A 24,784-nucleotide genomic window follows, 5' to 3' on the forward strand; every position below is an offset into this window, starting at 1 on the left:
GCGATCAACTTTCAGGTGAATTCAAAATTTGCATTTTCTGTAATGTTTGGCTTTTCAATTTTGTTTTTTTATTCACGTATGAAACACGTGAGTAAAGCAGGCTCGAAGTACGAGTATCAAAACATTACGTAGACTGTGAAAAAAATTAAGGTGTGGAATTCGATAGCTTATATTTTGATTTCGTGTCTATTTGTGGTATTAAAGACACCATCCGATGCTAAAGTTTCGACTCGACTACAAGAACCTCATGCTGATTTTTCTATTTGACCATTAAGACTCGTACCAATATGGTCAACACCGGCCAATTTGATTATCACATTTTTACAGTTTTTGCAAAACAGTCGACGAACTCGAACCACGAGAATTGGTTAAAAATAATAGAAAAAGAGAAGAAATTAAAAGTATCTTGAAAAAATTAACCGTACACAATTTTCATACCCATGATAACTTCCGTGTACAGGAAGAACGGTTATCGGGATATAAATTATGCAAATCAGGTGTCAGATACGATAGTTCGATTTCGTAGATACAGATAAAATCATTAGAAAAAAACGTTTCGGCGCAGGTATAAAAATTGGAGGAAAATAGAAGGCGTGAGATTGTTCGAAAGCGGTGCTGGGAGGTGGCAGGGGTATGAAAACGTCGGTGAAAAAGGTATAAAAACGGGAAGACGGACCGGGCTCCGACAGTCGAGCCCTCGATATAGTACACCTTGCTACAGAGACTGGTACGTAAAGCGAGCGCAGCCTTCGAGTAGATACAGTGGATCAGGAGACTACCGGTGTTGTCCGGAGTCCGGAGTCCAGGGCCGCGGCTGCAAGGAGGCGGCGCGTTCCGCCACCGCCAAATAATCCCAACCTGCGTATGGATGAGGCCCTGGACCAGTGCTCTCGGGCCGAAGGCATTGAGATGCAGAGAACGTGGTGCTACCGTGCGATGGTCCCGATACCGCCTAATGGACCGTCCCGCCCTGGCCTCCGCCCGCCGCCCCTCAGCGGCTAAAGGCTCGGAGGCCTTTGCTGCTGCTCCGTGAGCCCAGCCGATCGGACCCCCGGCCTGGAGTGATAACGACCTGTCTTATGTCCGACCTCCGGACCTCCGATATCCCCGCGTGCAGCTCCGGTGGGACCAGAGCGCCCTTCGGTTTCGCCCGTTGCGTCGAGCGCTCGTCTCACCCTGCGGAAGGGGTGCGCGACTAGTGCTTACGGTGGCCGAGGCGATGCGGAGGGGGCTTCTGGGCTGGTGTCGCAAATCTGGATCCAGATCGAGAGGAGAAGAAGCGAAGCTGAAAGAAAATAATGTGGAAATTACCCAATGTTCCTGCAGACTACACGTTGAAAGTTGGACGCGTGAGATTTAAGGCCCAGATATGGCGGCGCGGCCGCGGCGTCATTTTCGGTAGTTTCATACAATTTTCGAAAAAATCGTGCCACGGCTACCCCGCGGCTTTCTAATCGATTTGCGACCGATCGCGGTTGCGCCCGCTTATGAAGGTTGAAACACGCGCCGCGGATGGGAGAAAAAACAGATCGCAAAGCGGCATCGTTTATGTTTACGAGACGCATTGTTACTACGGCTACTGCCCGGAGCGTCCGCGCGGCCGCCCGTCTGGGCCTTATAGGGCTCGGGCAATCTCACGAGCTGTAGAAAGAGCCCTGCAGGGCCCTAAGGGTCCGGACCGCGGAGCTGAACCCATCTCGATTAATAGAATTTAGTATATAGGCGGACCGCGGTCAGTGCGCGACTTGAACAAGAAAAATAATTGGGTTAAAACGTCCTAATGGGACCGAAGATTTGAAATCTTTTCTTTCTCAGTCGTTTTACCCCCGCACGGTTGACCGTTCTTCTTTCCCTGTAATTTAGCCCCACTGTTTGGCCATCCGGCCATCTTATTATCGGTGCTGAAAGTTTAGGCACGTGGCTTTGGAGTTCGATGTCGCTGTTGAAAAAAAATAAGCATAAAATTAAAGGAAAAAACGAAAGAATTTAGATAGCTCGGAGTCTATCGCGTTCAACTATTCAGTCCTCGTTATGTAAAAAAAAAACAAAAAAAAAAAAAAAAGGCGACGCCAGCAATCACCACTTGTAGGCTGAAAGTCATGTTTTTTCCGCAGTCCTTCGCCGGTAATTAAGTTTTGTTTGTTGTCACTCATTGGCGATTCACGCAAAAAATCTGAATAAAATTCCAATTTAAAAAAAAATCAGGTAGGCAGTGTAAGAGCACACACGCATAAACTAACGACTTCGGGGAAAATCGCATGAGCTTACGACTGACCGCAATCAGCCGGGTAAATCTATTTTTTCCTCTTAGTATGTAAGGGCAATTGTCGAATAGTTTTAAAATAGTACCCGTAACCAGGGACTGAAGGGCAAGTCCGCTCCGCGCTCAGCTACGAGCCATAAAACAGAGAAAGCTGCCTGAGTCGAGACCTTCGAAGAAATGCGTGGGTAGCCTCCTCGCATGCATTCAGGGTATGTGGTAAATCCACTGCACTGAGTGTGGAAGGGTGGTTAACCACGGTCAGCCCTTTTGAAAATACTCGATCCGAATATAGACAGAAAAAGAATTTTGAAGATAACGGTCGTACCTTCAGCAACCGTCCCAACTTTCTTGACCATCTATGCGATCGTGACTCCGCTAAGTCCGGTTATCGTTCAAGTTAGATTTAAAAAATATACATTTATTGGCGCGATAGTTTGCTATAGAGCATAATTATTGTACCCAGGCATTATCCTGATCGAAATATCCAACCTACTAGGTGAAAATATAGTAGACCGGGATTCCGCAGCTACTATCTTATCCATAAGTGAGTCGGGAACGAACAGAGTATGAAGTTGCGCGTCGGTGCCAGGAATCGGAAGAACCTCGTCCACCTCGACTCTTGGAAATAAGCTGACCGCCAACTCCGTCGATCTGTGGATATTTCACGTTTATCACGAGCCGAGCAGCCTTGCGGTATCGGATATAGGGACGTTTGGGGAATAGCCTGCATCAATGATGCAGTATAGCCACCGCATCGAACTGGCGTTTGTCTTCCTTACCAAACTTTATAGCCGCGAATATTCCCGCAAACTCAGGCCATAAGTCTTCGCGATGACTACTCGGTGCCTCACCCTCGGACGTCTAGCTTATACGCAACGCTTTGCTTCCTCTCAAAAACATGCAAAACTGATCCCCCATTTCTCTGCACTTCTGGTTGTCGACCGCGACCGTTTTGGAGAAAAATTCGACGACGAATCGAGTCAAGTCGAAGAGCTATTTTTTCTGAAATGAAACGAACGATTTCAATTCATTCGCATTGATTTATAGCGATTTGTATTAATATCTACTTCATCACATGATTTTCATTTATATCAGAGCGTTTTAGGGGATTTTCAGCGTTTTCCCGACCGGATAGAATCACTTTGACTCGCGTTGATTTTAGTTATTCCAAAGAGTATGCATATCACTCAGTCAAGTTCCTTTAATATACAATTTGCTCTCCAACCGTTCAATTTATGACTCCCACGAGAGAATGGTTCCTCAAGGAAAGAGCGAAGGAACATTACCCACATTTTGGAACACCTTGGCAAGTTGGCATTGGGTTTCATGTATCTTCATGCAAGCAGTGTAACACGCGGGAACTGAATGAAAAATGTAACGAGACGAACAACTTTATGGGTATCCTGACGCGGGGTAACGATTAAACGATTTCCGATCTCGTATTGCAGATCGCGGAGTAAAAGAGATAAATAAACGGAATAAATAACCCGGGGGTTCGGACGTCGACGCCGTTGGAAGCAGCCGGACTAATAAATAGACGAGGCATCGAGTCGTGGAGTGAGCGAGAGAATTTACCGGGGCCAGGCCCAAGAGGAGTGAAAGAAGAAGGTGGGCGACGGAGGGACGGTTGTAGATTGATTATCTGGCCCGAGGAATACACGGGCGATGCTGACTCGCACGAAGCACGCGGTCAGAGAACCGAGAACGAGGTTTGAAGGGACCAAACATCTTCGGTGCGTGTCTCAGCTGCAGCGTGAACCTCTCTCGCTATCTTCCTCGCAAACGGCCTCTGCGAGAAGACTTAAGACAGGGGCTTCCGATCGAGGGCCTCGAAACCGCCGCCTCCGTCGCTTCTGCCGCACTCGCCGAGTCGTACAACCTCGCAGCACCTCCGCCACCAAGCTCCCAAGCTCAGTTCATTTGTGTCGAGGTATACGCGCGCTCTTTTATTTTCAACTCGATCTAATTTATCTGAATTTATTCGCTGACCGCTCCCGCGTTCGGAAGATCCAGCGTTATTTCGTTATGCCTCGACACTGCACGCTATGCGCACTTTGGTCGAATGCGCCGGTATCACTCTTGGATTCATCTCTGCAATTATACTCATCGATTTTCCGTTGCTTTATTTGCCGACCGCGGGGTGCACGTTTTGAATTATTTAGTACAGGAATCATCAGCTAAGCACTCTTTGAGTCAACGTTCACTTTAACGTCACATTTGATATTCGAAATTTGATAGTACGTGTCAAGTTCTTTACAGAATAGGGCTGATAGTCGATACGGTGTTTGATGTCGAGTTGAAAATATCTGCATACGATAGGTTGTACGAATGATTTTTTCTATTAGGTAATGGAATAGTCGCGGAAAATTAAATGTAAAACGTTGACTTTCAATTAAGGATGACTGATAGAATACTTTGAAAACCCTTACTTTCGGCAATCGCGTCGAAGCCCAAACGAGATAGTTAAAACTATAAACTCCACGATCCTTCGTATTTTTTAATCCTATCACAGTATTCTCTTTCTTTTCGCAATTTTCATCTCCGTACGACTTATAAATATCGCCAGTGGTTGGATACCTGAGATAATCTGAGTATTGAAAAAAGTTTTTGATTTCGGGACAGCCCATTGGCTGCGGCGCCGTTCGGGGTAGCGGATATGACATAAATACGAGCACGTATATCGTCCGTGTGCGAAGGTATAGATTTGCGGTTTCCCCAGGCACGATCGTGGCGAGGCCACATATGTAATCCCCTGCACCATGGCGGGGCATGAAACCTAAGTAAAGTGGTTTCTGCTGATTCGTGCGAAACGGCGGACCGGGTTCGGGTCGGTTCCCGGTATATCCTCGCGTTTTAAACCGCAGCCATATCTGGATGTCCTCCGCAGAACCCCTCGTCGGCACTCGGGGGAGCCCTGAAATCGGGAAACGCGAGGGTGGCGTTCCGCGCTCGGCCCGCGGCTGCGTGTGTGCTTTTCGCCCACACGAGAGCCGAGCACATAGATCCGAGATATTCGTCCTCTGCGTAGATAAACGTGCATGCCGGGCCGTTACAGCCGTGTAGGTACTCGGCTCGACGCCGCGTGTTGAACCCAGATAGGCATGTGTTTGCGACGAAAAGAAGGGGGTCAGGAGCTGTGGGTGGGGTTCGGCTACACTTATGGTTTACCGGCCTGCACACTCTAGCTTCTCAGCAGGAATTGTGTCACTGTCCCTATCTTCCTTCACTCGGTTCACGCCGTTCGAGATAGACCCGCGCAGTTTATACTCTGCCGAAGGATTTATAGTACCTGTTAAATTTTACCTTGAATTGATATAGGTGCATCTTGCGTTACGCGCGCAGGGGTGAAAACTTTGGCTGAAAGATGAAAATTTCTTCTTCTCAGCGAGCCGAAATATCAGCCCTTAATTCATATTCCGTTTGTGAAATGTTCGGCTGAATGAAGACGGTTTTCCGATACTTGACCCTTGGCACTTGGAACTTAACGAGAACGTTCGATTTCCCCAGTTAATGCCGAAGAATTTTCCTCGACCGCGAATTTCACCCCTCGTTTCATAGGATTCAAATCGCTGCACCGGGCACCACGTACACATACCGGTTGCAACAAGATTTCTCCTCTCCTAGTCTCGGCGGCGATTACTTAGGGTAGGAAAACTTGACGATATTTCGATCCGCGTCGACGAAAGCCGCGCGAGCGTTATACGTGTGTCGGTACACAGGCGGCGCGGGCGGCGAGAAATCACGTAGAAGAATCTAAAATTCCATCAATCCCGAGAAGGCAGTTGGCAATATCTTTTGCGGGGATGGGAGGGTGTGGGGGTCGGTTATGTGTTTGCGGGGTTTCGGGCCTTATTAATGATTGATACGAGGATATCGACGTCCCCCTTGCCCGGCTGATATATTGGGGTTGCCATGCGTTTGCACGTGACACAATAAAACAGTCCTTCGCTTCCGCTGCTGCAGGGGCGGCGGCTGCGAAAACTCCGTGTGTACCTACCTATACGCATCGTTTCTGCCTCAGATTACGTCACGCCGATATTTTTATCGATTTCGATACAGCTTCGATTCACGCTATCTCCGGCCGACTCCACCGATCGAGGGGTCCGATTATGAGCTTATACCGTGTCTCAGTTTCACGGAATCCGGTGGCTCTCGCGTCGCGCTGTCCTGCATGGATATATTACAAGAGGCCCAAAATCGTATTGGCGGAATCTCGCGTTTTCTCGAAAAATTTGAGAGAAAAAAAATTTGCATACGCGAGCGATTCCAGACGGCGAATCGACGGTAGGGTAAAAGCCGTATAAAATGGATAAGGCGGCTGATAGGCGGCGCACACGTGCGGCCTCGAAGAAGAGGAACCACCACGTGGTGTCCCGAGGGTGGCATTAATCCCCCTTCCCTCCACGCTTCGCCCTGCGGAATCCGGACGACGGGGGGAGGAAGGGAGTCGAAGCAAGGCGAAGCAATCATATTTGCCGCCCCAGAGGGTCGATTCGTGTCAATGCGAATCAGACTTAGCGATCTAATACGGATGTCGATAACGTCTGATTTACTTTTCGGTAATGCTCGACGTCTCTTATATTCGTCTCTGAATATAGTTTGCGCGAGTTTCCGATTCACCGGCCGTGGCGTGTGAGCGCATTATAAATAACACCATAACCGCGGCACAAGGCGAAGGAAACAGGCAGCTCGTTTTTACTCTCGACAGATTTTTCGACGCGTTTCGATGATCGCCAATATTGGAATTTCTTAGTGATAGCCACAGTCGTCTATCCATCAGCCACGGACCGAACGGCCTTGTACTTCCCAGTGGCGACCTTTAAACGATATAATTAAAGCTGTCGGGATTCGACGAAACTCAAGGAGATCAATCGGACAGCTACACGTGGCATTAAAAAATTAGCAAACTGATGAGCTATTAATTTCAAATTATTATACACGAAAAAGAGACAAACAGGCCGAGATGAGAAGTGTCAAGGTGTATCAGCTGCGTGGCGCTTGCTTCCCGCAACGGGCAATGTATACGCACATAAAATATAGATACATAACGCTGCATAATAATATCGAGCCGCACAATAGAAAGAGCAAAAACAATTTGAACCGAGGTGGATACGTAAAAGATGAAAAACCTACGACCCGCACCGTACGTTTGGCGAAGAAAAACTAACTAACAAACAGGCAATAAAAAAAAAAAAGAAAAAAAAAAGAAACAATAAAACTCACGTATATTGTACGTATAGACGGGCGACTCGCGTATACGAATATTAGTCGAAAGTTTTAGGTGGTGGTGGGGCACCGAGCAAGTCTCCACAGAGGGAGAAAGGCAAGGAAGTATACGGCAGTTCCCTAGCGAGTCATCCACCCCCCGCCCCCTTCACAGTCACCTACATCCCCCGGCGTAGAGGCGCCTACCCGAGGAAATTCGCAACGCTTTTTTCTCTCGCTGTTTCTCGTTTTTTCTTTTCCCCTCTACCTCTACCGCTGCCTCTCTTTCCATTTCTTCTTTCTCTCTTTATTTTATCGTCTTTTTCCCTCCCTTGCCTTCTTCTCTCCTTTTTTCACTTCTATTCCCGTCACGTATGTGGCGAGAAAAATTGCAGCGAAGCGCTTAGCCCGGTTCGCGTTCTGCACGCTCGCGTCAGCCTCTGAGACTTCTACAGGGAGAAACCCGCCGAGGGCCGTGGGCTTCCCGCGGGCACGTAATACGACGTGGAAACTCATACGCGAGAAGGACCGGGAGCCGGCGGATTCGGGGATCGGGGTCCGAGGGTTGAAATCACTCGATAAGTTTCACTGTAGGACCGACATCCGGTGGGATTCTCGTTTATTTGACGCTAATACCAGCTCCGGACTACAGTATACTGTAATACGTAACTTGATTTGCGTGTTTCAGGAAATGCTTACGGATATACATGCAGCACGCAATTACATACCTTTCTTATCGCTCTACACATATCGTTGCTCGTTAATTAAAATAGGTACTGACAGTTAATATAAACACGGCTTCACTCTAGTGTAAATCGTTACTTTCTAAGAGATTCAGTCGCGATGATATCGTTTTAGGTTTTCATTAAAATAGTACCGATGTTCATCTGTTTTATATCATTTTCTACTTTTTTTTTTTTTTTTCCCCTTACCGTTGCAAAAGGAAATCGAGAGTCTCGTATAATGCGCGTATGGTGACCTGGATCAATTTAAGCTTTCTAGTTCGAGTTTCGTAAGCACATATATTTTAACGAACGCTTTTGAAACGATCTTTACCAACTAATTATTATGCTCAAGGCGATTCCTTTTCTTTTTCTTCTTCTTTCTTGCATCGAGGAGCGAGATATTTTGCGACCTGTGCATCTCATTTGAGGATAATCATTGGTGCCTGGTTAACTGCTATGATAACCTGCAAGCAGCGTATGGAAGAAGAAATAATCATCAGAATAAAATGTCAGACCGGCAGGTACGCAGAAGGTAGACGTCGCAGTCTCGGTAGTTGAAAGGAAGCGACGGTGGTGATTCGACGTCGATCCAAAGGGTCACGTAGCGACTCCTAGGTACTCGCAGTGCAGGACTTGATTTACAGACTGATGCGAGATATTTCCGTAGAGGTGGAACGGAAACGGTCAACGGGTTGCGATGACGGGGACTTTTATGTGCCCGTCGCGGCGGCCGCAACGGACAGACGCTGCACCGACGGACGTGTTTTTCCCAAAGAAACCGTTTCGGAGTAGCACAAGCCGCAGCCGCAGCAGGTAAAGGCTGCAGGAGGAGGCAAGGGAAGCACGCACATCCTGCGTACGCCGTGACGACACGCGTGTCCGTCGGTCCGGCACCATAAACCAGGGTGCAGCGTTGTTACGATACACCAGCAGTCCGCTTCCTTTGCGCTCGCGCGCTACCCAAGAGAGTAAGAGTGACGGTCCGAGAGGCGATAGGATCACGGGTGCGCCAAGATCTGGTATCTTCCAAGAGTTTTCCGGGAAACCGCACCGCGGAATAATGACAAATCGGATATACGACGCTGCGACATCGTTCCGGTATATTTTCTCGATACGCGGCGCGTTGTTCTTCCGGGTGAAAACGCGGAACGAATCGCGAGACCTCGTTCGGCCGATTGCAATACTGGAGAGGGATCGGGACGGAAGTGAGAGGATCGCTCGACGGATCGAGGAGGCAGGTTAACGTTGAACTGAACTGATTAGCATGACACCCCCGTGCACAAGGCCGACATCCGGGTCGGCGCCCCCCGCACGCCATTCTACCCCGGTCCGCCACGCTCTGGGCCAGGGTTGTGGGTGTTGCGCGTGGAACGCGGCATAAATATGTAAGAGGTACCCCTCCGCCGTCGCCGCTGCCTCCTAGTGGAGGGCACTATGCGCCCCTCCGGTACCGAGGTTCCGGACCTTCCTCAAACCCCCCGGGCGTGACGTCACACCTAGGTACGTCACTTGCCGCGTGCAACGTCACTGATCGAACCCAGCTGAGCCGGGCGCGCGCCACCGTCCGTCGCGACGCCCGCGACGCCCCGCGACTTGCATGTATTCATGAGAGGTTAACGTCGCCGGGTATAATATAACGGACCACTCAGTTCCGCGTTTGTCTACCGCAGACACGCACGTCCCCAACTTCGCCCGTTCTTCCCGATCACCGCGTCTCGCCGCTTTTTCACACCGCGACTCGGATCCGTGAATTAACATCGATCCATCATCCACCATTCCCGTGGCGCAGTTCGTAGCAAAACGTAATTTTATCCCGTGTCGTGTGAACAGAGACTTGCATCGGGAGATGAAAGCTACCGATCTCAGACTTCGCGAGCGCAGCTCGTCTGTCCGGACTCGCAATTATCGTCCTGACCGCGACTTATTCCGCAAGGCTGACGATGAGACGCGAGATCCGTCGGACTTACGGTTGACGCCATCCACTTGAATCGGCGTCGAGTGTAAGGTGCTCATTGTGATGAGGCATGGGTCTGACCCAGTCGGGTAGTGGGGCAGGTCTGAGGTCGCAGCAGATGATACATACATATTTATGCCACGCTCCGGCAAGTAGCGTACCCAGTTCCGCCCCCGCCGTTCCACCCGCACCCACCCTCGCACCCCCGACACACACACACACACACACACACACGCACACGCACACACAGGATGCGCGCGCGCGCCATCGCGTACTACGGAAAACCAGACAGACACCACCCGCATCCTCATCCTGGACGATGGGGGTGCCATTGGCCTTCGCCCCGGGCAAGGGTGCCACGCTAATCAGCCCGATGAGATGTACCTGTTCCGCTGTCTGGCCCGTCACGAGCTTGTTTTTCGGGAGGAAAAACTCGTCTCTTTTCCATTTTCTGCTACAGGTGGACGTGCTCGGTTTATCTTTTTCTTTTTTAAATCTCTTTTTCGCTAAGCGACTGGTGGTGTGATTAGTCGTCATCAAAGAGTCTGATCTCTTTTCGCCAACACCTTGGGACCTTGACGTCTTGTGAATTAATATGCATGGGCGTTGCGATTTAAACTCCACCGTGCTCGGCTGACAATTAGCTTATCAATCGAGTCTGGTTTCGGGAGGAACCAACGTACTTATCGCAGAGCGCGTTGTATCGTTGAATGTATACTAATCGGTTGACCCCCGCTACCATGTTTCGGAACATTGTCACGCGATATAAGGATCTTCGCTGGGGTCCGCGGCACGCGTCCAGTTACATCCAAGGAAACATCTTTGTGCGGTATTAATTGAAAGATAGAGAGTCTTCATCGCTATTATAATTGCAACGTGTACTCGGGGACCCTGACATTTGGCTGTAGCGGTCAGGACGAGTGTCCACGGCGATGAGCCGGTGATAGGTCGTCCTGCTTAAGTGGCGTCCACACTCGTTTTACAACGATCATTGCCGCACGCGTATCGGAGTCAAAGAATGTGGTACACCTAGGTGCGGAAAGACAGCCGAGGTGTGAGGCCATCGTGTTTCTCTCTTTATGGATACGGGTAAATACTCGCGTAATAACTGCAGCAAAGTGTGCACGTGTCTTGTACCCAACGCTGCGAAAAGACCTGCTGCACGATAGGCATACCTAAGGTGGGTTACGCGTTTTGCGTAGGCTGCGATTTATTGATCGATGATACGCTTACGTAAAGTGTTTACCGTGCCGAAGTCACAACCGACGGATAAATAAGCGTCCCCGCGGATCAGCCGCTTGTCACTCGATTCGCTGTTTCGCTTACCCTTATTTTTCGCCCTTGTAATTATCCGTACCCACGTGTTGGGAAATCGCACGGGTAATCGTCCGAGCTCTGCGGAATCAGCGATGTGAAACAAGAATGGAAAGGCGGGAGAGAAACCGCGGCGAAACGCTTCGCCCACACGCTGCACGAATGGATTGGTATGTGTGTAGGTACATAGGTGCGCGGTGCTCGCAATACGAAAGATAAACACCTCGGCTTGTTGCGGTAAGACTTCGGCCCAGAGTTATCGGCTGTTCGTTCTTACATCGTCGTGGCTGCCACCCCCTCAATTCACGTCTGCTCTTCGCGCACAACGGACGAGACGTCGTGGGCATCGGGGTGACGGGTATTGCACAACGATTCCCACCTACATTTACGTAACGCGAGAAGAGGCGCGTGTTCGACGGCGCCTGGGTCCATAGGCGGACGGTGAAACCTGCTTCAACCTCGGTATCCGTGGTAAAAAAGAAGGCGAAGAAAAGGAAGGAGCTCAGCGTCTGATAACGCTCGCGCAGAATTGTCAACCGCGGACGGATTGCGACAACAATACTAATTAGCTTGGGCGTATCGTTTAATCTTCAATCATAAACGGATAATTGCGACAAGGTGCAATTATACCCGGCGATTTATCGCGAGTAATAACGCACGGTGATTACACGCGTTTAGCGGCCCGATCCGGTTGCGAAGATTCCGCGCGAGTCCGGCGCCGCAGCGTCGAGGCCACGTCGATCCGCGCGGAGAGCATTTGTAGCTTTTCAACGTCGCGGAGCTTGACTAGTTTTCCTTGCGATGCGGTAACCCGATGTTCTCGACTGCACAGATCCAATGGCGTCCGGTGTAATTATTGTAGACGTGAAGTACAAAGGATAACGAGAGATAACGTCCGTGTTACTTAGCCATCAGCTTGCATCGAACAGCTTCGCCTCATCCCGCGCCGGGATGCAGTCCTGAGATTTATGGGACTTGATCCCGGAAGAAAGTAAATGCCCCGAGCACCGCAGCCCTGCAGGGCAATCGTCGAAATCGCTCGAATCGCACCCCAATTTTAATCAGGATCCAAAGTATGCAAGCGGGATGGATACCTAGCAGCTTTCCCACTAAACTACCCGGCGTTACGACGCATGTAATTTATTTTTATTGCTGCCAATTTTTTCTCCCCTCCGCTTATACACCTACACCGAGACCGAGAGAGGCCTACTACTAATTTCAGAGAAGAGCTAGCTGTTTGCCCCGCTATGCAAAAACACATCGAAGATGGCTCGGAATCGATACACAGCCGGGACTCTCTCCGAATATTACGTATTCGGTGACATCAAACAGGGGCTAGATTTTCACGCGTTTATATCGAACAAGCTCCTCAGTCGGTTTGAAATCTGCGACTTGTCGCACTCTTGAGAAAATCAAATTGAAAATAAATAATCAAAAACTCTACCGGCAAGGATGTTTCGGAGTTTTTGAGACATATGTACGTACAGTGCCATTTATTGTACGAACTTGCGATGGCAAGGATTTCGGAAAAAGATTCCTATTTTATGCAGCTACGTTCTTAAAAATTTCTGTATGGAAATTCCTACACTGCGTTGGAAGTTTTAATCGGATACGCAACGGTAAATTCACTACACGTTTACTGTTTATTCGCGATACGAATAAAATAAATTTACTACACAATTTACTAAATTCAAATTACTTTTTTGTGGTTTCTTATGAATTTTAGTAAAATCAAACATTCTTATCGTAAGTATAGGGATAATACATAGCAATTTACGTCGCTCCACCGAATTTGTAAATTTGCAACCTGATTTCGTAATTGGACGACTCTTTTGTACAGTAAATGTTTGGTAAATTTAGAATCATTTTTAACGGTGTAGTGCGGATTTGTTTCGACGGGCAAACGCAGCCTTCGCCTATCCGGACAAAGAGCCAGGGAGCGAGTGAGTAAGTGGCGGGTTTCGAGTTTGAGCCGCGGGGGTTATTGCAGTAAGCCTCCTCTTGGGGGTTCAAGAATATTACGCCCCCTTGGTCCCCGCGCGCATATACTCGTCGGCGTTCGGAGAGCCCGCACCCAACCCAAGGGAAACCCAGATCCAGAATCGAGACCCTGCAGAGATCCCTCTGCACCCATATCATGCGTGCGAGGAGGAAGCTGAGCGACTCGGTTTGCCGGGGTTCGGGCGGGTCGCTCACGTCGGTTGGGGCGATGTTTTAAACGCGGCCCACTTAAAAGAACACGCTTTACGTTTATGGGCACTCACTTATTCGGCGAACGGGGATCCGGCAAGCCGGATGAAACGCGCGGGGAGGGAATGGCTGGGGGTGTGATAAGCAATAACGCCCAGGGTAGCGTATGCCGCGAGACGTTCGGCTTCCTTTACCTTCCTTTTATTCTCCTCGTTCCTCTCTCTTACTTTCTCCACTCCGTCGAGTCATTTGTTCCTTAACGACGACGACTGGCACGGACTCTACTCCCTACCGAAAATCAGATCGAATGAGACAGCCGACGATAGTGGGCCACTTTTTAACGAGATTTACTACTACGCCACGTCTACTCAATGGGGAATAAAGGGTTCCTTTTACAGCACGCCCAAGGAACTGTACCATTCAAAAAACCAGGAGTCAGAGGTTGGGCCGACCTCAATATCAGATCGGAACCCGGGATCTCGCCGTCCGGTAAAGTGAGTCGTATAACATCGGATGATGTTGATCCCTTTTTTCAAATTTCTCCATCTCGAAGAAACTTGAGGGAATCGGCTCACCCACCTTTAACCTTACTTCTTCTACCTTCTCATCGTGACGATTTGCTTGTAAGCGACGCCTCCGCGTTAAACTAATGTAAAATGGTTTGATACAACGAGTTTTCAATGGAGGAGAGATTCAAAGAACACGAATCTTTAAGCACTAAAAATAACTAAAAAGGCGTGTGACGGGAATTTAGTTTATACTAATTAAGATTTGACCGTGTAATCAATGAGTCGAACAGCCAGCATACCGACGTTTGTCCGAATAACCGATTAGGATAAATAAGGAGAGTGTCGAGTGGTAGGTTTCTGTGATGTTGGTTCCGCCAGTGAAAGAGTAAATCCCCGATGTTCTAGTTTGGGCTGAAATTAATTAGGCTCATCAACACAGTCGTCTCTCGGGTTCTTTGTCTCTTTCTCGCACCGTCAACCAGCCTTAGCAGTTGGATCCGAATCCCCCCTCGGCATACATTTCATTTCGCCTCGGTAGGCGTTCTTTCTTCGGCGAAAACCTCTTGTCTTTCAAATCCCAGGGTGGGTTGACTTAGTTAAAAAAATGAATTAAAAGTGTAATCCGGCCGCTGATTGAGAGGGGCGCGGGAGCGAATGGGACGGCCGGTCGGAGCGAGAGAGAGAATCCGCGGGCAAGCGATGAAGGGAAAGAGAGGGAAAGCTCGGCGGAGAAATCACGTCTCCTGACTTTTTCGTTCTCTCGAGGCCTTCGAAAAAAAGTATCCAATTAAAGGCGAGGGTTGATTTCGCACCGGAGTGTCTGCACGGTTTTGAATGGATCGAGAATAAAGCTGGCTGTCTGCTAGAGAGAAATCTGAACGCTTCGCGAATATGATCGAAAATAAGGATGAGAAGAATCACCTTCAATTTAGACACTTGTTCTTTTTCGCCAGTGGTTCAGCCGAATGAAGAGAAAAAAAAATCATCCGGAATCTCTTCCTCGGCACACGAGCTTCCCGGGGCAATGAGAGAATCCCGATTTCAACGCGACGTTCTCTCGTTACCGGGTCAGAGTTCATTCCATGGATGACTACTCGAGGATGCGGCCCCACCCTAGGAGAATAACAGTGAGACTAGAATCGCTGGTGACGGAGCGTCGAGGCTCCCCCAGAGACGCGGCAGCATCAGGCGTAAGGACGACGGGGGTTGCATCGGCCCTGCGATTAAACTCTAAACCACGATCTGGTCCCGGTAAGCTTGGCTTAGTTTTACTTTATTTAACGCGTGTTTAAAACTAATAAAAGGCGAACGTCGAGGGCTCGGCTTGAAAACTTTCCTCGGATTCCGTGCAGTCAAACCTGGAAACTGAATAACTGAAGAGGAGCAACCGCATTATCCGCTAAATTTCCGAATGAACCAACACCCGCTGTCCCCAACGCGTCTGTTGCTACGCCATGGCACTCGACTAATTCCCGATTAGCTTGAAACTTTGGTTGAACTTTTCCCGGCCCTATAATTTAACGTCCAGACTCGGTTCTTCGCGCGATTTGAACCGCTGCTGCGTCTCGCTTGCGTCCAGATTGACGTTGATTAGGGACTGAGTTATTAATTCACCATGCCTTTCGTTTCGTTCCTTTCATAAATTTCGTCTTGTCTTGAAACTCGACGCGCGCTCTTCCGCACCGTATCTAAAATCCGATGAGAAAGGAAAGAGAGAAAAAACGGTTCCAATAACAACACGAAGACAGGAAGAACCGTACCCGCGGCGTTTAAGACTGGCATTACCGAAAGTCCTCCTCCTTCGCATCATGCCGGAGAATTTCAGCGCGTCATTTTTCACAGTGTTGTTACAAGAATTAACGGAGATGGTGCGTATCCCAGGTGATCGAAACTCCCCACTTACACACAATAGTTTACGCTTCGGTGAGAACGCTTCCCAGGGCAAAGTGTTTACCGTTCAGGGTTGTAAACGAACCTGAAACGCCGGTCGTATTGTCTCGGGGTAGGGGCTGCTGGTGAGGAATTAGGATGACCCGTAATGTTCGGCTGGTGGCGTATTCATCGACACAGCGTGCGGCCGACACGGAAGTTCGTCGACGTTGCCGCTCCGGGCCATCCGCCTAGTCCAGGGTGTAACGCCAATAATCGTCTGAGAATTATCGTCCGTACCGCGGCAGCGTTTACGGTTCCTAACTGCGGTGGGTAACGCCGTTGGTATACAGCCGAGTGGCTCGAATCTCGCGTGCGAAGGATCTTCCAGCCCTTTTTTTTTTTTTTTTTTTTATTTTTTTAGAGAGAGAAAAACACTCCGGAGTGGAGCTAGGAACGAATAATTCGGCTCTAGTTTATAGCCCATTCTCCCCCCGCGATCCGGGGATGATTTTTCGATCGTGATTACCCCGTCGGGACACTAAACCTGGATGAAGAGTGAGAGGGAGAGCGAAAAGGAGAGCTCAGACCGCCCCTCTGCACGTGGCTGAATGGCTGGTTCTCTTCTCTCCGTGCCGCTGCGATGTCACGGAACTAAAAACCGTAAGACAACTGCTCGACTTCGGGTCGGGCCAGGTGATTTACGCTCCGTGTCTCGTTTGCACGAATCTGAATAATACCAGTCTGTCGACTCTCCCATTCCTCTTCCTCTTCCTCCTCCGATTCCCCGGAACCGCTGCACGTGCGAAGGCAAGACCGGCAAGCACCGATTCGGGCACAGGTTGACCCTCGGCGTGGATCATGCTCCTCGCATCTGGAAATAACCGTGGATCGGGCGTGTCCAGGCACCGGCTACCTTGTTGAGATGCAACTTTCGAAGGAGTTTGTCAACGCCCGGAGCCCAGTCTTGTACAAAGGAACGGTCCGCTGGTTTTGGCGTGGGAACCGAACTTGACGATAATAAAACGATTTACGCCAGTTGTGCGAGCGGGCTCTGATTAGCCGGACTTCCTCGAGACTTTTCGGGCACAATACAAACCGGCAAACTCCGTTTCTCGGGACGCAGGAGGCGGTGAACGCGGCTAATACGAAACACATGTCGAACGGACCTGACCGAGCGGTGCTTGTGCACCTGATTGCTGGGGACATCCTCGTCCGATTTCCCGCTGGGACCATAAACTAAACTCAGCAGCCTTGGGTCGACCAGCGCTGTTTGCCGAGTACCTGCAGCCTCTGCTTGACGCTTCATCGTGTCGGGCCCGATGACCCAACCGACGATGGCGTCATGACGGCACCTGACGTACCCACGTGGCGACCAGATGTGCGCTCCTAGAGATGGGTGAAAATTCCACGGACCACCTTCCCCTTAACAGGTACAATCGGGGGTGGAGAGAGGCGGGGGTACGGTTTTGCGAATCCAACCGTGTCCTCGAGTCGCTAGCCTTTTGAGTGATCGGCTGAGATTCTCGACCGTAAAATAACAGATCGGAAGAAGTAAGAGTCGCTCAACAGTTCGAGGGAGCTAATTTTCAGGGATATCCTAGCTATTCAAGTCCCTGCCGGGCTACGTCCGCGCCTAGGATTCATTAAAAGCGAGTTAAACGTCCCGGACAGACAGCTTTATGAGTCGTTCGCATTCACGGGAGGGAGAAAAAGGAGAAAAAAAATAAATAAAAAATAAAAAAACTATTACGTTGTATAGTCGGCGGAGATCTGGGTCCGAAGATAGGTTCTCGCCGCGCTCCCTTCTTCTCGGGTCCGCAGACGTGGTCAAAGGGACCCGTAGAGGAGGACTAGTAGTACCTAGTAGGCGGTCAGATCGGACGAGGAGTTTCGTAGGATATACCGGCGTAAACTGACTACGGGATGGATTGAATGACCGAAAATTATACCGGTGGCAGTTCACACCGATAGCGCGCCGGGTGCGGTTCACCTACATCGAGGTTGTTTCTCCGACGTCGATTATGTCCGCGTTAATCGACATCATTCCTCGAGTTGGATTTCCGCCGTGGTTCTCATTAAACCGTCGGACGTTTATTATTTTTCTACTTCGTTTCTTTTTTCAAAATAGTCAAAGGGAGGGGGGGGATTGTACGACGAGATCTCCAGACCGTCCAGAAACCCGCGGTTGTGTAACGATTTCAAGTTTCATGGTTGATCGCTGCGGTGAATGATTGGGTCGACATTTTGAAATCCCCGATCGCTCCAGACCGAGCCGGTATTCTTGTGATATACCTGCCCGCGAGGAGGATTAACGAACGAGTGAATTCTCTCTGGTATTCCTTGGCGTCGATTCGCGTCTCAAGGCTGTGTTTTGAAATAGTTCGATAATTAGCCAGATTTTATTCGTGCAGCATTTTCCTATCGCGTTTCAAGCACTTCGATCGTATTAAACTTGGAGCGAACGGCTCAGTGCGGTTTTTGTACGTCGAGGAATGATCTCGATCAAACTGCTTTGATTTTCGGGCTATTTCAGTTCTAGTTGATCTCGCCGATGACTTGGAAAGGCTTGAGGCCCCGTGACCGAGCCAGCCGGGTCGGGCCTTAGAATTTTTTTCTCCAATTTCATCGATTATTCACACCTGATAAAAAGCTTTAACGTGTCTTGTCGAATTCCGAGTTGACCAACGGTGCCATGCGCCTGAGACGCGCATGCGGTGCATGTACCGACAATATACATCCAGGCATTGGTCAAGCATGCCATATATAAGCATAACTTTAACGGCGAGAGCTGCGCCCGTGCCGCCTGCAGCCCTAATCGTCGATTGCGGCGTCGGCGTCGGTGGTGAAGAGGAACCTAATGCGGTGTAAATCTCGTCCTTTATGTTTCCGAGGAGTTTCTGAAAATGTTTCCCCTTAAAAGCAATTGCCTGTTCCCCTAGTTTCGACATTCTGTCGGTATATCGACTGGCTCGCGGCTCGACCACCGCACCGTGGAGTCTTCTCATCGCCCCCCTTCCGATCACCTCGACATATACGCTCTGAATTAAGATTCTGCCTTTCGTTGTCGAATAATAAACGCAGCTAAACGCAAGCATAGAACTACTACGGGAATGGACGTAGAGGATTCCTCTTCGGTGTTATTAATTAATTGGGACGATTCGCCGCCTCGGTATTTCTCACAGTCAGTAAGAATTTATACAGGCGAAGATCGTGTAAGACGGTATTGTAGGCCAGTTTAAAACTCCCTTCAGCTTCCGGAAGATAGACGCGTAACAAATGAAACTGCAAGAGGAATTGAAACGGAGCGAAACTGTGTCGTTCTCTTGGGCGCCCCTCCCAGTCGCGACGACTGCGACTACGACGACTTCCGGTCCCGGCAGCCAGGGTTCACCTTACTCTCCGCACCTATATGGGGAGAGCAGAGAGAAAAAGAAGAAGCTGAGTGAGAAAGAGAGAGAGAGAGGTCACACGATGCACAAACTCTTTCTCGTTCGCTTGCACGCAGCCACTCGATCCGTTTCCCAGATAGCGAGGACCATTTTTTTCTACTACAATTGCTTTTTAAAAGATAGCGAGGAGGGGCGGGTCCGAGGGCAAAGGAGGACACGGGCCCTCTGTGACGCGTGTTTGTGAGCTCGCGGCGCTGTATGCGGAGAGAAGAAAAATGAAAAGAGAGTCGAGCGAATGAAAGGAAAGGATTGAGCAGTCGGGTTCTGAATCTGGATGTAGCCAACAAAGAGGGTGTCGTCCCCGTCGCCCCGAAGCCCCCTCCACACCCCACACCCCACTCCCGATTCTCCTACAATGCTACCCTGATAAACGAGGCGAGATTGTCTGCCGCTTCTGCTTCTGATCCTCCGGCTCTCGAGCTCCTGATGCGCCCGCCGCGCCGCTCTCTTCACGGGCTCGCTCTTCTTCTGCCGCCGCCGCCGCCGCCACCCGCCTGGTAAAGGCGGTCCTCGTGTCTCATGGGTAAAGACTGACTGACATCCGCGCCAGGCTTCTGCCCCTCTCGACGACCACGACGACACTGTGAAGCTAAAAAATATTGTCGATTGTTAACCGTTCGTTGACAGGCTAGATTCCCCCCCTCTCTCTCTCCCTCTGTTTTTACCTTGTCAATTACACATATTTGGCATCGAGGACTTCGCGCCGACGCCGAACTCGCGGCACGATTAAGAAAATTAAATTTCCCGAAAATCAGGTGGAAAGTATTACGAAAATCATACACGGTTCTAGCATCGCGGTGATCCGATTATTATTGTGAAATGATGGTTTTTTTTAAAAATCGGCAAGTTTGACGGGATTATCGAGTCCAATCAAAGTCGAAGGCTATCAGGCAATGGGTGCAGGAGTACGGTGGCCCGGTTTCAGCTAGAAAGCCTAATTTATTCATTTGTAGGGTATACGAGACACAGGGATCGGTACATACGTGGCTAGAAAATCTATGGGTTCGTAAATATAGAGTCAACGATCAATATACACAGAGTATAACATTGAATCAAGAGTTAGGGATAGCGCAGCCTTATTTTCGTACGTATTTCAGTTTGTTTAATACGCCGGCTGACACATAAATAAATCCTTAATTGGGCTGGGCGTATTTTTCGACTGATAAAACTAGTTCTCCCTCTCTCTATTCCCCTCGATGGAGAGAGGTGGAGAGGAAGAGAGAGATCTTCGGGGCTTCGTATACTTGGACTGCACGTGCGTACCGTGTGTATGGAGGAGAGAGAGAACATGTACAGGTAGATATAGAGGTATACCTACGCGTCTACGCGTGTGAGCAGGAACGCGGTAATCTTACGCAACTGACGGTGTCTCTCCCGCGTTTCTGGTTTCGGTTACAACCATGTGAATGTTCCTGATTTCTGATTATAAGCCAGATACCTACCAGTTGGGCAATGCTCGGCCGACCATTGGGTAAAATGCCTGGAGGTGTCCGCCGTCTCTGAGTCGCGCGAACGGACATTTTACACGAAAATTTTCCACGAGCGTTAATTCGTTCCCCTGATAAGGTGAAAACTTTTAAATGAATTTATACGCCGTTCGTATAATCGCCGTCTTAAATTTGATCAAGCCTCTTCGGCGCTGATCTCGCACACCTGCACGCTCGTTTTATGCCGCTCTGCAGGTGATTTGGAAATTCTTCGAGGTCGAACGAGGCGAAACTGTCTTGAAATCGCTTATTCCGTGAATAAAATCTATGTAGCCACCGACTGTCGCAGCTGACACATTTAAACCTTATACACCATCGCTGTTGCTGGTAGGAGGTAATTTTTTATGGGCAGTAGCCTTGTCGGTTTATCGTCAGTGCAATCACTTACTTAGTCCCGTGATTGATGTATAACTATTTTTAATTCCTTCACCCGTACTTTCATGAATATGGAATTTTTGAGAATCTGTCAAAAGTTTTAACATTAATTTTTAGTGATACCCGCCGATCATCCATGCCGGTTTCAACGTATTTAGGGAAAATTTATGTTTCCTGTGAGAATGTATGCCTCGTTGGCTTACGCGCGTCAAGTTTGGACTCGTCCGTTAGTTCGCGGTACAAAAACGCGAGGTATCGTAACGCGTTAATAGATTGAAACGATTGGATTTCCACAAACGAGTTTGAGGCTCGCACTGCGATGAACGGTCCTGTTGTTAATGATTTTTCAAACTCAAACACATCTCCCGAGGTACTAAACGGGTTATAATTCATCGATGATCATGACCCGCACGTTTGAATGATAATTGCCATGAAATGAAGCGCAGTGAAAGGTGTAAATTAAAATTTTATCGGGAAGAAAAAGATGGTTTGCTTTTAACCAACTTACTTTAAAGCTGCCGATGCAGGTTGGAAAAAGAAGAATACGAATGCCGGCCGCTGGATCTAACCTCCACCTTTATAATACAACGTTATATCCACGGTTAGGATAATTACACGATTCTCCGACGATTGCTCATAAATTGTTTCTTGTAACTACAAATCGCGAGGCCAAAAACCACTCGAAAGACAAGCTGTTTCCCTATGTTTTCGCTCCCGAGTATTGTCGTAGGATTTCTCGTAAAATAATTAAGAGGCTTCCCCGCGGCTCCGATGACGGTATTTTAAAGGGTCGTAAAAGGGACGTTAAAACCTCATCGACCCAATCTGCCGTCAAGCTGGACGATCAACGCGAAGAAGGGAGTCGCGCCTTGGCGAATGTTAGAAACTCGACGTGATATTGTTTCCCGCTGTGACGAAGAGGATCCATAGATTTCGCAGATTGTAGGTGCTCGGAATGTACTTGATCCGTCAAGCTGCTAAATCAAGGCCTGTAAAAATAATACTCATTTCTCCTTGATTATACGAAGCATGAAACTTGTCGCGGAATATAACAACTATTGGAATATAATAACGCCAATATTGTACATCAATACATTAAATCAGCGCTGATTGAAATGTACGGCAGTTGGTTTTATGCTGGATATTTTGAATATTCAGGCATACGACAAAATCGTTAAGAACAAGTTTTGTCAGGGGAAAGGATCTTTCAAATATGTTGGCTATTGTCGGGGTAAAGAGAATCGAAAAAAGCCTAGCCCCGCAGCTTGAGCACACATATTATACTCAATTATATCGTCGAACGATAATATTGTAAAACCAAACGCTACGAGCTGCCGCGTATTATTACGCGATCGTGTAAGTACGTGTGATCCGAAATTATTCGGTGAAGTAAATTTGAATATGTATATATGCGATCGGTGACCATTGACCCAGGTCAGAAAATGCAAATAGTAATGTATCCTCTCATGCGGAGGTGCTGCACGTCGGTTCATTTGAGGTTTGTTAATTATGTATGCGTGAATAAATAATTATGCGGACGACTCGTCCGAGCTGCCTAGTCCAGCCGTCCGAGCCTATAAAACTGATGCATATATTTATGTCACTTGAACGGTGCGTTGTAATGACGCAGATTTAGTGGACAAACGATTAATACAAGTCTTTGGCTATAATTCGGCCGGTGCATTAGACGACGCGATTCATGCGTCAAAGTGAATAACACAAAAATCATTTGCGATCGGTACGCGCGAAGAAACCTTGATAGTGAATTATCAACGCTCAGACAACAGGTACGGATCTCTGATTGACGATAAATACCCTCCGGCGTCTCTCCGCTCACTCATTTCTTATTAGTACTCTCGCAGCATCTCGATTCGTTAAATATTGACCACTTACAATCAGTCAAGTTTTCCATCCGATAACCATCGAGCCCATAATCGCGTGTATCTTCGTGAAATCTTTTACCTTCAATGGGGGCCCGATTTGATCAGGTTCACAGCGTTTGCTCAGCTTGAATTTTTTCAACCTTCGTCGAGGTTTCACTCGAGGTAGATCGGACCACCTGCTAATCGCTCCGTGAATTACGTGACGTGCCGTACTCGTGAAACGACGATTTACCAAAGGTGTATAAAGCTCGCGAGCGGCGATTAAAAATTAAGTGGAATGTCGTAGAAAAAGGACTCCTGCGGTACACGAGACGAGACTACGGCAGGCGTGTTTGCCGGCTGAGGGGTAAATAAAATCCGCTGCAGATTAAAGTCACGGTTAACAATGCCTGCTGGTCTTAATCACCTACGCGGAACTGTATCGTGACACGTTACAATCCCGCTTTAGCTAGACGCCCGTCGCGTGAGCTCGGCATTCTAGTAATTCGTGAAATATTCGCAAAATCTGCAACCGAGCTACGGTCTGGCACGCGACCGAAACGAGAAATCGTCAAATCTCTATGTATGTATATATGTATATTACATCTAATTAAAGCACAATTTATTCTAGTCATGCATAATCAAAATTGCTCATGAGTCACACGACTCCTCGACACCAGATGCGCATGTAATGCGCGTTACCCAGTCAGGTTTGACATCGATACGCATCTTTATTTCGTTTTTTTAATTTATTCAATCTTTTTTTCTCCTCCTTGCTTAGGATTTGTAATATCGGTTTGAGTAACGTAGAGTTAATTTCATCCACAGGTGGACCGACCCTCTTTCGTGTCCATGGGGGCCTTGGAACACGTTTGGTGACACGTTGGGCCTTCGGGCCTCGCAACCTTTTTAACTTTGGTCGGATCGGCCGCCGCTGTTCGAGTCTTTGTAGAAAGTACGTGGAGAGTGGACTAGCAGCTCACCCATTTAACCACCGTATCGTCTAACCAATATGAGGCGTCGACTAGCTTGGCCTTGTCGCGCACTGCATAATATCCTTCGTATATTTTACGATTTTGCAGGTTTTTTGTTTTTTTCTTCTCACGCGTCACTCCGGACACGATCTCCAAATAACTCACGATCCAACGATGCAGCGATAGCCAGTAAACGTTATTAACTTTATATCAATCACTCGCCTGATCTAACCTTTAAGCAGACAGAATTTTTTAACAGGTCCGTACTCGATGATGGGTCTTGTGGTGAGAGGAGAAAAAAAAAGCATAACATGTTGCGATGAAACCGATTCCTTGTATCATATCATGCGCGACTACTACCAGCTCAACCTGCACACACCTGCAATTCCCCGTTGGATATTTTTATTGCGTTATATACTTTTTCCTTTTTTCGTTTCGCTCAGCGATTCCTGTAGGCTGATTAATTTATCATCATTTGCATAATCAAAGAAACCAACGTGTTCTAGAGTAACTAATTACTGAATGTGAATATAACTCGTATCAACTTTACGATATTTTTTTTGCAAGGAATCTTGTTACACTTGTACGACGTGTGCGTGTACACT

General features: G+C 48.5%; 1 protein-coding gene across 4 annotated transcripts in view; it reads left to right on the forward strand.

Moving 5' to 3' along the window:
- LOC107223441 overlaps positions 1–24,784 on the forward strand; it is a 52,397-nt gene that overhangs the window by 17,430 nt on the left and 10,183 nt on the right. For 3 of the 4 annotated variants that reach the window (XM_015663120.2, XM_046729743.1, XM_046729744.1), the window contains exons 2-3: positions 15,114–15,411; positions 24,034–24,160. In XM_015663120.2, the coding sequence (XP_015518606.2) occupies positions 15,243–15,411; positions 24,034–24,160 (296 nt within the window). In that variant the 5' untranslated portion in view covers positions 15,114–15,242. The remainder of the gene's footprint in view (positions 1–15,113; positions 15,412–24,033; positions 24,161–24,784) is intronic. The other variant, XM_046729745.1, reaches the window with a different exon arrangement.

This window comes from Neodiprion lecontei, chromosome 1 (assembly GCF_021901455.1).
Source record: "Neodiprion lecontei isolate iyNeoLeco1 chromosome 1, iyNeoLeco1.1, whole genome shotgun sequence".
In the NCBI taxonomy this organism is placed as follows: domain Eukaryota; kingdom Metazoa; phylum Arthropoda; class Insecta; order Hymenoptera; family Diprionidae; genus Neodiprion; species Neodiprion lecontei.